This window comes from Suillus subalutaceus, assembly GCF_016647625.1.
Source record: "Suillus subalutaceus strain FC151 chromosome Unknown DFJ58scaffold_112, whole genome shotgun sequence".
Taxonomy (NCBI): Eukaryota; Fungi; Basidiomycota; class Agaricomycetes; order Boletales; family Suillaceae; genus Suillus; species Suillus subalutaceus.
The window spans coordinates 95692-111629 of record NW_024540361.1 but is presented as its reverse complement, the minus strand read 5'-3'; the positions used below and the strand labels follow the sequence as shown (position 1 = coordinate 111629).

At 48.7% G+C, this 15938-nt stretch overlaps 7 protein-coding genes across 7 annotated transcripts; 4 read left to right on the top strand and 3 right to left on the bottom strand.

Moving 5' to 3' along the window:
- Positions 1 to 33: 33 nt before the first annotated feature.
- On the top strand, positions 34 to 2451 carry DFJ58DRAFT_731822 (alkaline-phosphatase-like protein; the record flags this gene model as incomplete). The annotated part of the gene is made up of 12 exons (XM_041386093.1): positions 34 to 432; positions 488 to 501; positions 555 to 572; positions 623 to 662; positions 720 to 806; positions 955 to 1004; positions 1054 to 1111; positions 1168 to 1336; positions 1401 to 1462; positions 1534 to 1720; positions 1801 to 2117; positions 2197 to 2451. 12 exons carry the CDS (start codon positions 34 to 36, stop codon positions 2449 to 2451), a joined length of 1656 nt encoding a protein of 551 aa, XP_041240144.1.
- On the bottom strand, positions 2439 to 3853 carry DFJ58DRAFT_49315 (DUF500-domain-containing protein). The gene is made up of 4 exons (XM_041380665.1): positions 3596 to 3853; positions 3468 to 3533; positions 3081 to 3413; positions 2439 to 2984 (listed from the first exon to the last, which is right to left on the bottom strand). The coding sequence occupies exons 1-4, from the start codon at positions 3765 to 3767 to the stop codon at positions 2713 to 2715; spliced, it is 843 nt and encodes a 280-aa protein (XP_041240143.1). The 5' UTR covers positions 3768 to 3853; the 3' UTR covers positions 2439 to 2712.
- Positions 3854 to 3903: 50 nt separating this feature from the next.
- On the bottom strand, positions 3904 to 6350 carry DFJ58DRAFT_805295 (glycoside hydrolase family 15 protein). Its single transcript, XM_041391097.1, has 8 exons — positions 5935 to 6350; positions 5607 to 5883; positions 5413 to 5557; positions 5199 to 5358; positions 4868 to 5143; positions 4358 to 4820; positions 4206 to 4301; positions 3904 to 4155 (listed from the first exon to the last, which is right to left on the bottom strand). Exons 1-8 carry the CDS (start codon positions 6172 to 6174, stop codon positions 4010 to 4012), a joined length of 1803 nt encoding a protein of 600 aa, XP_041240142.1. The 5' UTR covers positions 6175 to 6350; the 3' UTR covers positions 3904 to 4009.
- Positions 6351 to 7853: 1503 nt separating this feature from the next.
- DFJ58DRAFT_844499 (uncharacterized protein) lies at positions 7854 to 8768 on the top strand (the record flags this gene model as incomplete). The annotated part of the gene is made up of 1 exon (XM_041393085.1): positions 7854 to 8768. The coding sequence occupies one exon, from the start codon at positions 7854 to 7856 to the stop codon at positions 8766 to 8768; it is 915 nt and encodes a 304-aa protein (XP_041240141.1).
- Positions 8769 to 10388: 1620 nt separating this feature from the next.
- Positions 10389 to 11119, bottom strand: DFJ58DRAFT_805291 (uncharacterized protein). The gene has a single exon (XM_041391096.1). The coding sequence runs from the start codon at positions 11016 to 11018 to the stop codon at positions 10440 to 10442; it is 579 nt and encodes a 192-aa protein (XP_041240140.1). The 5' UTR covers positions 11019 to 11119; the 3' UTR covers positions 10389 to 10439.
- A 40-nt stretch (positions 11120 to 11159) lies between these two features.
- DFJ58DRAFT_707095 (uncharacterized protein) lies at positions 11160 to 12965 on the top strand. The gene is made up of 5 exons (XM_041383751.1): positions 11160 to 11683; positions 11735 to 11837; positions 11888 to 12044; positions 12096 to 12531; positions 12586 to 12965. The coding sequence occupies exons 1-5, from the start codon at positions 11276 to 11278 to the stop codon at positions 12772 to 12774; spliced, it is 1293 nt and encodes a 430-aa protein (XP_041240139.1). The 5' UTR covers positions 11160 to 11275; the 3' UTR covers positions 12775 to 12965.
- A 501-nt stretch (positions 12966 to 13466) lies between these two features.
- DFJ58DRAFT_49240 (uncharacterized protein) lies at positions 13467 to 15862 on the top strand. The gene is made up of 7 exons (XM_041380661.1): positions 13467 to 13853; positions 13903 to 14040; positions 14105 to 14548; positions 14607 to 14667; positions 14721 to 14887; positions 14943 to 15029; positions 15091 to 15862. The coding sequence occupies exons 1-7, from the start codon at positions 13622 to 13624 to the stop codon at positions 15381 to 15383; spliced, it is 1422 nt and encodes a 473-aa protein (XP_041240138.1). The 5' UTR covers positions 13467 to 13621; the 3' UTR covers positions 15384 to 15862.
- The last annotated feature ends 76 nt before the right edge of the window (positions 15863 to 15938 follow it).

Sequence of the window (15938 nt, the reverse complement as noted above, 5' to 3'; positions counted from 1 at the left end):
TCTCTTTCGACTTTCTCGTCGGCGTCTTGCACGATGACAAGCACACATGATGTTGATAAATTAGGCACGCCAGACGAACGACGTGGTTTACTCTCGAATGTTGACGACGTAGACGTTGTCCAACCTGACCTCGAGGAGCAACCCACTTCCCCTGCGACCTCACACAAACGCAAACGTTTTGCTGGATTCAGTGTTCTCCTCTCGCTTATTCTCGCTGCCACCCTATTTGAACTCTGGCCCCGTACTCGATACGACACGAGAATCGGGAGGGACGCATTGTACTCGAATGGAACACACGAGTTCAAGAAGACAGTGCTTATGGTTTCGATCGATGGTCTTCGTGCGGATTATCTGGATCGTGGGCTTACCCCACATTTGCTAGATATCAGTCGGGAAGGTCTGAGGGCAAAGTACATGAAGCCTGTTTTCCCCGTGCGTATTCCCTTTCGGTTCTTTGCTCTAGTACTAAACATTTCCTTCTCTGCAGACTCTGACGTTTCCGTGAGTCATAATTTGTTAGAGTAATTTATGCGCCTGAATGACGTTTGTTCCAGAAATCACTGGTCACTGATGTAAATATCACCCGTATCAGTTGCTCGACATGAACTCACACTGCATCTAGGACTGGCCTCTACGCCGAGTCGCACGGCATCATTGCGAACGTTCGTCTTTTATCACTTTCTTCAACTGTCTGGCATTCTCACATATCGGCTATGTAGAACTTCTGGGACCCCATTTTCCGAGATACATTCCATTATGCTCGTGTCGAATCCGCGCAGAACCCGAGCTGGTGGCTCGGCGAACCTGTTAGTATCCACCCATTTTTTTTGTATGCCCGCTTAATACTAATACTTTCCCTTTCACCTCTTGTAACTTTGCACGTCCGCCTCATCATTTGACTGACACACATCGGTCTCCCCGCCCCCTGCATTTCCTGCCCTTCGTACAACTTAGATGTGGGAAACTGCCGAACGTGCGGGCATCATCACTGCAAACCTCATGTGGTCAGTTTCCCCCTTTGCCTCATACTTTACTTTGTATTCATACGACCAGGCCTGGCCCTTGGTCTACATCCTCGGGCATGAACTCGACATATTTTCTACCTTGGGAGGTAAGAGTGGTCTTAAACTTGAAAAAGGATGTGATGTGATTTGAACTGGAACGCAGAATAATTACGCTCTCGAGAAGAAACTTTCCAATCTCTTAGAGTGGATTGACCTCCCGCTGGAAGAGCGGCCGCAGCTTATTCTTGGTGTGTTCTTGCATCTGTTCCTTTCTCTACTTCTGGACGAATATATCTTTTGCTCTAAGCGGGACGGTGTTATTTCTTCTGCTTGTCATTTCGTCCCCTCCAATTTCATGATTCTCCCTTGTGGCATGCTGACGCCGTTGTTTCATAGGGTACGAACCGTCGCTAGACCAAGCTGGCCATGCAACAGGACCGATGTCTAAGGCTGTTAATGTAAGCGTTGTGTCGATCCTGTTGGTTGATGCGCTTATCATTATTATTTCCAAACTTGCTACTTACTATAGATGAGTCTTGCAGCTGTCGATCTTTTCGCTCGGAACCTGACCCAAGCATTAGGCGAGCGTAACCTCACGCATATCGTTGATATCATCTTCGTCAGTGACCATGGGATGACGGACACCAGTCACCCAACTTGGGTATATGTTGACGAGATTGTTGGTCAGCCGTGGAAAGGTGTTACCAGGGTGGACGGTAAGTGATATCATATATAGTCTGCTGCTTGCCGGAATGTTTTAGACTGAGTGGCGGATTACTTACCATGCGTTGTTCAGGTTGGCCATCTATGGGCTTACGCTTCGCTCCTGGCACGAACGTGACCGAGGCCCTTGAGCGTCTATGCGAGTACACACTTACCCACCCAGATCAGTTTGATGTGTTTACGACTGAGAGCTTCTCTACCGACCCTGGCACCTCATTGGTAGACCTCGACGCATTCAACTACGGTAAGATGTCTGCAGGTACAGTGGAGCCTATGCCAGAACGATACCATTTCTCTCGCAATTACCGCATCGCCCCTGTGTGGATTGTCCCGCGCGTGGGCTACGCGCTGACTGACCGTACGGACGGCGAAGATGGAATGTCAACTGGAGTGAGTTTACCTTGCCGTATTCCATATTGCTTGATTTCTGTGTTGTAGGTCATCGGGCTAACTCATTGCGCCTTCCTAGAACCACGGCTATGACAACGAGGACTCGTCGATGCATGCCATGTTCGTTGCCCATGGGCCTTTCTCGCAGGGTGCGAAGGCTGCCGTGGTCGCACGAGGAGAGTGCGATGGTACAGGAGAATACGTAATGCCAGGGTTCCAGAATGTCGAGATTTACAACCTCGTGATGCGATTGCTGGGCCTCGACGCTGCAGATACAGCTATAACCAACGGAACCGCTGGATTCTGGGATACGTTTGTCTTGCCAGATGCTTGAACTTCATACATATTTGAAGTCGAGCTACTTTAGATACTTCGAGAGCTATCATTACTACGTTACTGGATATCGACACCTTCACCACATATGCATCATATTTGCTACCCTCCTATAGCTAGACTAATTAATGAGAAGATTTAACGCGATAGAATTGCAATCAGGTATAAGATGTACACCATAAAGAACTGGGGAAAAATCAATACAAGGAAAAGTATGGAGCTCATATATACACCACTCCCTACTCAAAGCCAGCACCAATCATTAATGTGCTTCCGCATCAAACACCGTATGATTGCTTCCAATGCTCATATGTTGGCCAGTAGCACTGGGCACGTACGCAGCTTGCGGGACACCCGTCTCATCCAGTCCTTCCGCAGCCTCGATGATCTCGTACAGACGCGATGCAACTTCGGGTGGAGGCACACGCCCGCCGAGGATATCGCGTGCAGGCACAGGCGATCCATAAAAGTCGCGGTTAGCGTCCTTGCGCTCTATAAGAACAGTGCCCTCCAGAGAGAGACCAGCAAAAAGACCTATGGCACGGATCAGCACATCACATTAACAATTACATTACGATCAAATGAAATCAAAATGGAAAACGACCAAAATGAAGATGGAAGATATCTCACCCTTCGATTTCGAGTATGAGAACATGGGTGCAGGGTGAGCCAAGGTGGCCTGGACGCTCCCGCCAGTGCCGATGGGGCCCGCTGCTGCGCTGATGTTTCCGCCAATGGTGACGTTTCCGCCTATGCTGAATGCTTTGACTGCGTCCTCGCTGTTCAGTACGATCACAAAATCTGTGATGTCCGCGCCGATTTGGAGGCCCCACCCGAGTCCGCCGGTTGCTATGCACGAGGGCGCAGACCATGATCCATCCGGGAGCCGTGCGATGACCAGGCCAGAGCCAGCTTTCCCGCTGAACATGAATCCAGCCTTAAGTACTTGGAATACGGCGAGGCCTGAGCGCATTGGTCAGTGAGAGGTGGGGTAAGTTGAGATTGGATGAATGTCACCTCTTGCATGCTGGAGAACGGCTGTGGGTATTGAGTTGAGCGCAGACTCAGGATGATTGGGGTTAGCTGTGGGGAGCAAAACATTCAGCAAATGATGTTGTCAGTGTCATTGGAAGGAATATGCGTACCAAGGAAGCTCTCGAGGATCTTTGCTGCCTTCTCAGCTTCCCCTGGCAGCGTGAATCCTTGCACGAAGTCTCTAGAGCCACTCGCCATGCGCGAGGAGCCCTCTTTGACGAGAGCCGTGGCCTGAATTCCCGCCTTCTGCGCACCCCTCTTAAATTTGTCTAGCATGGACATGATGAAAACTTGCAGGAAGATATCAAGTGTGTCGTGAACTGCGTATGGTAGCCTGCGCCAGCTCAGCGGCCAAGGCAGTACTTCGCCATTTTACGTAACATGTGACACGCGCTTACGCACTCAAGCGCTCATCGACATCGGTCATCACGTTGTATTGCAATGTGCAACAAGTCATTGGGTATAGGTATCAATATTATTGTGCTACCATCAACAAAAGGTGTCCAGAATAGCTCGTGAATAGATTACCGCCACTCGTCGTTGAGGGTTGTAATGCCAGACATGGGCGTCGTGAACTCATTATTGGGATCAGATTCCCAAGTAACATTACCACTGTCGACGATGATGTACTTGTACTGGATTTGCGTGTTCGCCGGAAGAGTGACAGCCGCTAGGATTTGGTGTCAGTACATGTTGCACTTGAAAATAGATCTGACGCACTACTCCAGATTGGGTAGTCAGCTGAGGACATGAGAATAGCATTGGTGGTGCTCCAGTCAGTCAGAGCACCGACAGAGCCAGTCAAGTATATGTTCTCTATAGGCAACAGAATTAGATAAAATTGGTCACGTTCGCTGCATTAATCAACTCACGTCCCAGGACGGTAGTAGCGTTGACGTTGAAAACAACTGGAACAGTTAGGGCCTTGCTAGTAGAGCATGCAGGGGAAATTGGGAGACCCGCTGCACCCCAGCTCGCAGATGTTTTACCAGCCCTTGCATTAAACGCAGTCAACGCAGATGCATAGCTCCACGTGAGATCCAGAGCGCTGGTCGGTGTGCCGTCGCTCCTGGTGTACTGCTCAGCCAGTCCTCCATCTGAAGGCGTGTACTTCGCAGCCATAGCGACGAAACCATCTGTAAAATTCTTGATCGCTGTTGTGAGGGTACTATAAGTTAGAGTCGAGGAACTATAGGTCCCTGGCGTAATGCTTGTGTCGAACTGCTGGAAGAAGGGGAAAGAGACATCTGTGACTGTCAGCGAGCCTTCGTTACTCCACACAATGAGGGCGTCGTAGAGCTGCTCGGCAACTGCAAAGGATGCCAAGTACCACGGCTACGGACAGTTGAGAAATAAGATCAGGAGTAGGATAGAGACCTTACGTTACCACCCTGGTACACGTCCTCAGGGTACCGTCCAGTTGCAACAGCCTGGTCAGCGCGTATGCCAGTGTTGATGTCATATATCTCACGGAAGGAGTCGACATAGACCTTGAGGTTGGACAAAGCAATATCGGAGCAGGGCTGGAAAGTAACACCATCGCAGCCAGCTTCAACGTCGAAGACATGAATGGATGTCAACACTGTGTTCGCATCTCTGCCAGAACGGCCGCCTCCGGTGTTGGCGGTCATGAGACCAGGTGAGGGGTTCCAAAATGACTATTGAGATGTTCGCTTTGGGAAAATTACTAAATGAAAAACTCATTGTACGCACCTGGAGGAAGCAGAGAATGTTGTTGGCCTGGGTATTATATCCACTGGTAACTGAACTTTGGCCGATCGCAGTGGCAAGAGCGGAGCCCTGACGAAGTGCGCGGTGCTGAACAGCGCTAGTAAAGAATGAAGAGGAATCAACCTCCTCCCACAGGTCGAAACTTGACCGTTGCATGAGTCTCGAGAAAAGAGTGCTTGAATTATACAAAGCTCACGTCGTCTCGTTCCAGTTATTCATGATGTAGTCTAGGTCGAGCTTGATAATGGGCCAGAGGGAGTCGGTGACGTATGTCTCATTATTGTTAGCAATAAGCCAAGTTGCATAGGTGATCATGGCGGTTGAACGCAACGCAGGTCCATCTATTTTCATGTTAGCAATAGTAGGACATAATACATTGATCATACATACCACGCTGGGGGCGACCCCACGCTCCAGTGAATGCAGTCTCGTTGATATTGAACTTAGGCTCGCCTAAGCCACCAGTGGAGACAGTTCCACTTGGGTTGGTAACCTGCTGTATGTTTGCTTCGGCGGCAATGAAGTTGTCAATGTGAGCACGTAAGGTGGTGTCTTGCCCAGAGGTGTACTGATCAATGAGCATTTTGTAAACGAGCGAAGAGTCCCTGACCCATGTGTACAAGTAGTCTGGGTTAGTGGTGCTAGGACTGGCGATGACCACGCCGGGCTGCATGGGTCTCGGTTAGCAGTTCCAATACTTGGTATCTTCAGAACCCACATAAGCTCCAGACGACTTAGCACCACTGGGGCCGATGTTTGCAAGTACACCAGCTTTGGCAATGGGGGACTCGGTACTTGTATACGAGTCCACCGTGCTTGACTGGGAAAACGCTGAAACGCAAAGTCCGAGCGTAGAAACTAGCCTGAGGAAGCGCCACATGATGACCTGGGGAAAGATGGTCTGCAAAAAGCTGCAGACGCTGTCCTTATAATTCCAGTCCAGAATGTACGATGGCATACGCACGCATGGGCAAGAACCGAAGAACGATGTCAGACGATTGATCGTGGTTACGTTCAAGAAGGCCCGCGGCTAATAAGCAACGAAATTCATCCTGAGCCGGCCACTCTTGCTTCGACATGATAGTCATAAGTAGAAGTGCTTCCAAATGGTTGTTTCTGCTGCAAGCCAACGTGGCACAACACAAACCGTGTTAAGACTCTATTTACAATACGTATATCATATACTCTCCTAGTCACCCAGCGACTCCATGTCGGGAACCCAGCTCGGAAACGCAAAGACAATCCTAGAAAATCTCGACCAGTCGTAATGATCACATCATTTGGAATCACGGAACCGGATGATCTCACATCCCATTCTGCGACTCCAACTGGTGGGTTTCTGGACCTTCCACAGTTTTGAGCACTCAGCACACGGAGATCATCGATTATTAGGGCCCTGGCGTAGTTGTCAGTCTCATAGTAAGAAGGTTGAACGGCAATCGTCATTCTTCTCCATTAATGATCTGTCTAGGGAAGACTGGGTCAGTCTCGGTACTTTCCACAAAAGTATTGCAAGTTGCGGATCGCGACGAGGCGAGGACTCGGCCCCTTCAACATACTATGTATTGTTAATATATCATCGTTAGATTCAATCCATCTCGCCAATCCAGAGGCTCGGCCCTGTGTAGCTCTGTGTCACTCAATTCCACAACTCATAATTATGGCGATGGAGGGAGGACCGGGCGAAAACTTGATCTCCCTTGTGCAGCTCTAGGCAGACCGTAGACGATGGTCGTTCGCATCTATACTTTGGCAACAAGCTTTCTGCTGTTGACTCTACGGACTACTACTAGCAGACTAGACCACTTATGTTTCAGGAAATCGTTCGCACCGTGCCTCAGCTTGAAACTCTATGCAACCACGGCCGTCTGATAGTGATCATTCGTTGTCGGGGCGATCAGCTCCAGGAAAAACACATCTTTGGTCTAAATCGATTTCGGTAGGCACAACAACTTGAAGCACCACTAAAAACAGCGGGCTGACTCAAGAGGTCTTACCAGTGACATCATGCTCGCTGAGACACACCCCCTCGGATCGTTCTGTAGTTCAATTATACTTGGTTCAATAGACAGACCCTGAACGGGAAGTTCAGTCCAGCGCCATCTCAATAGACGACCAAAGCGAGGTTGCAGTCGTACTTCATTTTCACAAGGGTGGCAAGATTTAAGGTATTTTGGCTCGGGGCATACAACTGCTCGCGTTGACCAGATCTACTAGTATGACTTTGTCGTCCATCCGAGTCCCATTTAGGGCTCTTTTGTAATGGTAATCGCCAACGAATCACAAATGCATCTAATCCTGAGTTCAAATTCATTATAGCTCAGTTTTGGACTAACTTTATACATCAATAGCCAGTGGACATCCCCGAATATCTACAACGTCATTAGTCTAAAGGAAACTCCCATTTGGATGCTAGACATCTGTGGGCATCTCCCATATTAGGTGGGTATTGTGTTCTTTACAGTTTCGTTTTACACTCACTTTACACAATGACAGCCACTGAACACTCCCGAATGCCCACAACTACATTGGTCCACAGGCCACACCCATTATGAGCGTTCTGCCACAGTAAAACGTGCAGGATTCAATGGCTATAAAACCCTTGTATGTGGCGGTGGTTGTAAGTTATCATTCAGAATGCACCCTCTCATATTCACCAACGCTTTTGCATCGGTCCATATCGGTGTCAAAGAATGTTTTTGCGGCAAACCGACGGTGGAAGATCATGAATTCTGCTTTTGCTCTCCTGCCTGTGCTCGCGCGGATTCCTTGCGCACTCTAGTAGGTGGTCAAGGTGACTGCCATTATCGCAACGTCATGCGGAAAGCATGCGCCAACTCGGCCGCTCCAGAACATGCGCTCACGAGGCACAAGTCGGAGCGCCAGCTTCGCAGTGTTTCGATCGCGAGGCGTGTTTCCGTGTCGCAGCAGTCTCCACATCCCCCCAAGCCAACGGAGACCCTCCCCACACTTGAAGAAGTCACGACTGCCGTTCTTAGTAGAGAAGACAGATATGAATGCGGAGACACGTCTGTTCATGGTCCCCGGCGACCCTTCGAGCCACGGAACAAATCCGTTGACGCACAACAATCTCCTCCGCCTCAGCAGACCCTCAAGCGCTCCGTACCCTCTAAATCAGGGCTTAACAAGGATTTTCGTAGTTCGATCTTTTCGATCTTCCGCAAAAAGAGTCAACAGACTGCCCCGCCGAGAGCGAAAATTCGAAGAGAGTCATCGGTAACTGGAGCCATACTACAAGAAATGGAAGAGGAAAACGAGGAAGAAGCTGCTTGGGAGAGACTTCTGGATCGCATGGAGGACAGCGCAAGGCCCCCTACCCTGGTTCACCACCAAGTCAGACATACTACTGATACACGCCGATCACGTGTCATTCGTCGCTCGGCTTCGTTCGCAGGCTTGAACAGCCAAGTTAAAAATCGGAACGGCGATAGGGGATCTGTGATGGAGGCAGTTTTCCAACTTCGTCAAGCGTGGAACGAGACGACAGACATCACACCGGACTTTGATGAGAGGTCGGATGAGGAGTATTAGTGTTAATGATCCTTTTGCTTTTGAATACGCGGAGATGATATGAATATCATATGCCACACTATGTAGTATGTACTATGTTGCGATGACTTATTGTTTATCGACTACTTATGCTACAATTTGAACAACAATTTCTATCTATTACTCATTAGGCGTACTAAGTAACAAGTTACGATCCGAAACAGGAAGGTGTTCAAGAACAAACCCGATCGACTTACTAAGTCGACTTCCAGCTTATTGTATAACGTTTTCTTCAAATTGCCTCGGATCCTACACATAAAGCAAGCACTCCAACAGCACAATTCGCTCGTACGACGTACATTATCGTCGCCTCACCACCGGCTCTTTCTGTTAGGTACGATCATGTCCTCTGACGTTCTCTTGCAAGACTCATATCATCCAAACCTTAGCCCAACTCAGCGCACTTCGGGTCTCACAGTAGACCATGCAGGCTAAAGTAAAACGATGCTCTAAGCTATATATGTGAAAACTGACACAATTCCCAACAGGCTGATCCAGATGCGTTCACCGCTCTTGGAAGTCTGTCAGGGATTCCTATCACAGACCACCTTGATGCACCAACTTCACCAACCTTGCTGCTAGAGCAAAGTCCACCCGGCTTCAGCATCGCAGGACGAACACCCAGTCCCCCGTAACATATTTAATACCAGTTGACTATACCATGATTCGAGAGCCGTAGGAAAATTCACGTTGCTCAAGGGTCATCTCCCATGATAGGTTCACACCAGTGCTACAACCAGAACAAGTTCGGCTCCCGACTACATCAACTCGCAAGAACTCACATTAATAGTCTTCAAGGATGTGACTTTGTGTTTGGGTACGGCAGTTATATCCATGCCAGTAGTTTTGGGAGACAGGGGGTGAAAAGACAGCGAAAATAGTGAAAGGCAGAAGCTTTCTCCTGGGAGACAGGGGGTGAAAAGACAGCGAAAATAGTGAAAGGCAGAAGCTTTCGCTCGACCTACTCCTCCTCAAGTACCAAAGGTGGAAATGATGATCGTTCTCCAAGCATTGTTCGCATGGCCAGTCCTCCTTGTTCCAGGTGTCGGTTTGTAGTCAAACAGCTCCAAATCAGCTGCTTTTCAAAATGACCCATGTCTGTACCGTAGGTTTTCACTAGGTTGACCTTACTACTTGGCCCCCATAACTCTGGTCCCTGAAAACTATCGGATTGACATCGTCAATTATAGGCTGTTTGTGGTCGAGGGGACGGAGATAATGTTCATTCCTACCACCAGGACAGAGTCTAAAGCCTCGAAATGAAGTGTCGTAGGCTCCTAGTCCTGGTCGCATATCTAATGAAGGAGACTTCCTCCTTATACATCTCAAAGTATTTCGCCGGGATCGTGGTATGCCACATAGGACACCAAACCGCTGACTACATGTGCTCACAACGAGCCAGTAGGGCATGAATGGGGATGCCTGCGCTTACATTCTTAGAGCAGGAACTCACGAACAGCAGCAACAGCAAGAACGTTTCATGAATTTCTCTCAGTTCAAGAGTGGAAAAACTACGAAAGAAGCCCTTTCGCAGTCTCGTGCAAAAGAAGCCCTCTCGTAGTTTCGTGACTTCTTGGACTGGATGTTAGAGCTGGAGAACGGCGCTGTATCAAGTGTCTACGACATGGCGGGAGACAACAAGGAGAGGACAGTCTACGCGTAGTCGGGACTATCCGAAGAACGAACGATGACGAAGGGTGAAATACCAAAATCTAACACTTGACAATCTTTTTCTTCCTCTATGTCAGAGTGAAAGCAGGAGGAGACCGTCCACCGATGGATACCGTAGACAGCTGAGTACAAATGATGACGTGAATACTTCCAACTGAAGCCTCTCGAGCTCTTGAACAGAAGTGGAAAAGGCAACAAGGCTTGTGATATCTTCATTGGAGAACTTGAATGGGTTTTTCTGAGTAGCATCCTCGGCCAGATGTTAACGTTCACTAACGGGCTTGGAAACAGGTTTCGCAGTAGAACACCGGACAACGCGCAACCCGGTAACGCTGGCCCAACCAAGCTGTAAGCTACAGAGTGAACGATAGAATGAGGAGGCTCTTGAAAGATGCTGTAGACGATTTTTAAGCCAGAATTACTGATTGCAAGACAACCAAAGTCTGGAAGGGAAGTCAGAACACAAGCCAAAAGAGCTGCCCATCGGTTGAACCGAGCTCTCCATCTGTACACTTTAGGGGTCACGAAGCGTTGTACACATGTAGACCTGAGGCAGTTCATCGTTCAAGGCACCAGGCGGTAAAACCTTTGAAGACCTACGCTGCGCCACGACAGTGAGCTCGTTATGGGGTCCAATGAGAAGTGGCCCAAGTTGATCGAACGACACTCCAAATGCTCGGACTTTTCCGAACAAAGTCCAGCCTGCCAAACACGCTTGCTTCTGCACGATGTCATTTCCATATACCTAGTTCCGCTAACTCAAGAACCCAACTTATCGCTGTCGTCGTCTTTCCGTTCGTTCCCAGGAGGCTTGCACGATGGCCCGCATGTCCTTAGTCTTATTGCTGCTTTTCTTTGTAATTCAAGTCTATGCGCATCCATTGAGCTTCCTCCACAAATTGTCCGCGACCTCCCAAGAGGGCGGTTGGTTGTGGGGTTGGGTTTGGGGCGCTGAAAGCGCCGTTTCTGTGGTGGATCGGTCACCGCCTCTAACCTTCCATTCGAGGCCTGCGGCTTTTGGCCGGGAACTCAAGGATCCACTCTTAGGCTATGTCATTCCACTGTCTTCATTCACGACTTCATGCTCTGGTAACGATATCTCACTGGTGGACCGATATTCGAATTCGGGGTGCCCGAAGCTATGTATAAGTGGTCCCCACCAACCAGATCCAAGCGAGTCTTGGATCGCCCTAGTGCAGAGAGGCCGTTGCTCCTTTGTTGAGAAAGTGAATGTGCTGGTCCAGTATTCTCGACTCAATTTTCTAATATTTTATCAGGTCAGGGAAGCTCAGAGACTGGGTGCCAAGGCCGTTGTTGTAGGAGGCGAAGATCCTGATATCAACGGTCACCCAGACGAACTCCTCAATATGTATAGTACAGGTACGCTCTCTTCTTCATGCAACCATTGAACAACAGTTGAAGTGCTCCAGAGGATGCTTCTGACATCGAAATTGCTTCTACCTACATCAAATGGTCGGATTACAAGGAATTATATCTGTTAATAAACTCGTCTACGACCTCTCATGCTGGCTTACAAACGCTTTCACTTATGATCACGACTCAATACTCAGCTTGGGAATGGTATTCGTGAGTTTCAATGTTTCTCTCGCAGTTTACTGCTCAAAGCCGGCCATCCAGCCCAATATTAACATTTATCGTCATCTTAATACTCCCCTCTTGCCTCACATTCGTCACACTTCTCATCCATCGCATCCGCATGGCTCGTGCAGCACAACGTGATCGTGCTCCGGAAAATATTGTCAAAAGTTTTCCATGGCGGGTCTGGAATGGTACCGCATGGGAGAAACATGAGGGAACCACGACACAAGGAGCTCATTCAACCGGGGCACATGACAGTGATCTAGAGTCGGGTCCTTCAGATCATAGTTCACCGTCCCCTTCCACATCTCATGAAGCATTAAGCCATGCGCCGATACCATGGTGCGAGTCGCAGGCGGAATGTGCCATCTGTTTATCGGAATTTGTCAAAGGAGATCGTGTCCGGGAGTTGCCGTGTCACCACATCTTCCATCTGGAGGAAGTTGATTCGTGGTTGATCAACCGGAAGAAATTGGTGAGTAATTGTGTCTGTGTCATTTGGAGCATGGCGGTTCTTATTTGTTTGCAGTGTCCTGTTTGCAAAGCAGATGTCACCCAGCCCTGGCATCTTTCCCAAGCAAATAAGTCACGTGCTGCACCTGCTAATGAACAGAGTTCCGATTCTGATGCAATATCTTCGTCCGTTATTACGCCTCCCGTTACGGAGTTGACACCCCTGCTTCATGACCACAGCGGGAGTAACCGGCTCATGACATGAATAATGATGGATTGTATTGAATTATTGTATGATATATGATAAGGCGGCCTCTCGGATTCTCTTCTAGTTCGCTCTGCGCATCGCGCACTGCGATGTACCACCTTTTTCAGCTGTAGTACCATTTGCTCGTCAATATTAATACCGATGTGTTACTCTAGCTCTTACAAGTATGTAACTTGAGCCGATAATCAGTAACGTTGTATAACGTAAGCGGTGGGGTCGATCCCAAAACTTATTACCAAATTAAGACCGCTTGTGGTTTGGCAATTGACTCCAGGTGGCCGTCCGATGGCGGCCATTGCTCATTTACGCCCAGGGGACAAAAAGATAAGGTACGCATGGAGGCACTTTGTTATGTATTCCATCAAGCTGGATAATTGGCAAAACAGGAACGTATGCGGGCCAAGCTCCGCAGCTATAGCCTCAGTATGGGTTTTTCTCTTATTGTTGTTATTTTTGCACCTTAACGTGTTTGTTCAATTCCCTTGTGAGTCTTTTTACGCGAGTCAAGAGAGTTCATAACAATTTGAGATTGAGCACATGGCTAGAAAGCTAACTGCACTGGTGGTGAGTTTTGCGTCGATGACCCTCTTTATCTCTACCAGACCGGGGCTAAGCCGGTTTCGGATTTAACCATTGTCTGGTGAAACGCGATTCAAGTACGGGGGTTGTTCACAACTGAAGAGTCGCATCTTATGAACCCCTTTGTCTCACTCGGCCACCACTTGTGTCTTTATGGGAGGGACTGTGGATCGTGGACCCTCTAGCAGACTCTTATTAACAGGCCAGACTTAAGCGACGTTGCATCTTAACAGACACAGCGTTTTCGCTCTATCTTGCTATCTAAATGGCCAAGGCTTCCCGCATCTCCTCTAACTTCGGTGAGGACATTGGCGCTTGCATGAGTGCCAACAATGGCACAGGCAGTGACGCAGAGGGGCAGTCTCCTTACATACCAGCTAAGGAGAAGAAAATTCATGTAAAGTCGTCGATGGTTTGTCGCTACTATGCGGCCAGAACTTGTTGGCGTGGTTCAGCGTGCCGTTTTGTGCATTTGCCACAGGAGAGTATGCTACAAGGTATGGTATCTATAGTACTTGCTTCATCTCCCACGGGCTTATATCACAGGAATCCCGCAATCAGAGTATGCTTACCCTACCGAAAATGTTGTGCACACGAGAACATGTCGCTACTACGATGCGGGACATTGTCGACGTGGTTCAGCATGCTATTTTGTGCATTCGTCACCGGAGAGTGTGCCACAGGGTATGGTCTCTTTAGTGTCTGCTCCATCTCCCACGGGCTTATATGCAATGAATCCCACCATCAGAGTATGCTTACCCTAACGGACACGAGGTGCACACAAGAACACCACATAAGGGGTGTGATCAAAACATCGGCCATGGTCATGGCTGCACAGCGTACGCTACATACACGGTAGCCCCGCATGTGGCATCTTATGGCTTCGACGCGAGAGACGCTTTTGACAATTCCAGTAATACCACCTCTTCGTCGGACTCCACCCCGTTTGATCAAGGTTTGAACGCCGCATTCCAAGTCATGACCATCGAAGACCCCGTCTCTTCAGAATATCTCCTTTCTGCGTTCTCACAACCATCACCAAGCTTACAATACCCCAACAACACGGGCACACGCTGTAGCAATGTAGCATACTCAGGTTACAATCGTGGATATAGTCCAACCGGTTCGAAACCTCGAACAGCCACCCGCAGGAAAGCAGAGCAGGGAAAGGAGAAACCAACCCTATATAGAAGTGAGTTACCCCGGTAGTTACTTTTCGCCATCGTTGGTTGCTCATCGAAAAAAAACAGCTAAACCTTGTAAATTTTTCTCAGCACGCAAAACCTGTCCTGGAGGTAATAAATGCAGGTTGTGCGTGCTCTCTCTGTGATATATATATATATATTCCGCTCAAACCGTCACAGTTCTCATGACGTAGAGAAAGGTAAACGAGCAAAGAAAGCCGATAATCAGGCCTATGGGACAGCGTCATCTCACTTGCCTCCGAAACCGCGTTCACTTCAGGAAGAATTAATGGCACGTGATTATTATCCTATTACCTGGCGAGTGATTGGTGGTGGTGTAATGATGGGTGGGTATAGTATATACTCCATAGTCAGTAGCAGTTACTGAGCCATGTCCCACAGGGCTACCTTGCAAGGCGTTCGCAGCGGGCTACTGCCCCGACGGCAAGAATTGCAGGCTGGCTCATGAGACCGAAGTCTGGACTTCTGGTAAGTTTCTGATCTGGTACCATTCACGTGAATTACTCACTGAAGCGCGGGGCTTGATCAGAGAATGGTGTTGTGCAATTGAAGACACAATCATCGGCGACGTCTGTGGCAGTGCCATCCTCTGCAAAACCATCGCTAGATTCAAGTGCTGAATCGAAGCGCAGGATAATATGCACCGACGGAGGTACATCTGGTAGCACAAATGATGCAGAGTACTCTACGTCGGCTGCAAATTCAAACAACGCCGCACCTTCTCAACATCGACGTACCAGGTCGATGTCTATGCCGACTTCGCCATCAGTTCTCAGAGCTCCTCATGTGAGTACTGTCTGCATGCTTGTCAATTCAAACTAACGTGCCTCGAAAGATTTTTGCGGAGTCGTGACCGCGAATCTTGAAAGAAAAACAATTGCCGTCGCTCGACTTGGGTCTAAGGAATACTCATATGTATGGAAGTGGGTGGCTGGGAGCTTGGCACCTAGATTTCGAGGGTTTACGAGTCTTGTAGCATGTATGTATCATAAAGAATGAAATGGAGACTGGACCTTGCATTGCGAGGCCATAGGTATGTATATGAGGGTTCGAAAGCTCAGCGCCAAATCGTGTGTTAGTGTGTATTTACGCACTGAAGATCCACTGAGGTGCCACATTCACCGCCAGTAGCCTCTCGAGAAAGCAGTTACAGCATACTGGTATTCGACCGTAATGTTACAAGTCTGCTATCATCCAATCGTTACAAGACACTGGTTGGCCCAACCTTGGCTAAGTAAGTAATAGTACGCGGTGTCCAATCAAGCAGGCCGCGTCGGGCTTACAACTGGACAGTGGACAGGAAGGTTAGAGCAGAGTTCTGTGCAGGCTCGGACAACCCCGGACGACCATTTTTAGTAACACGGTACCAGTACTGGC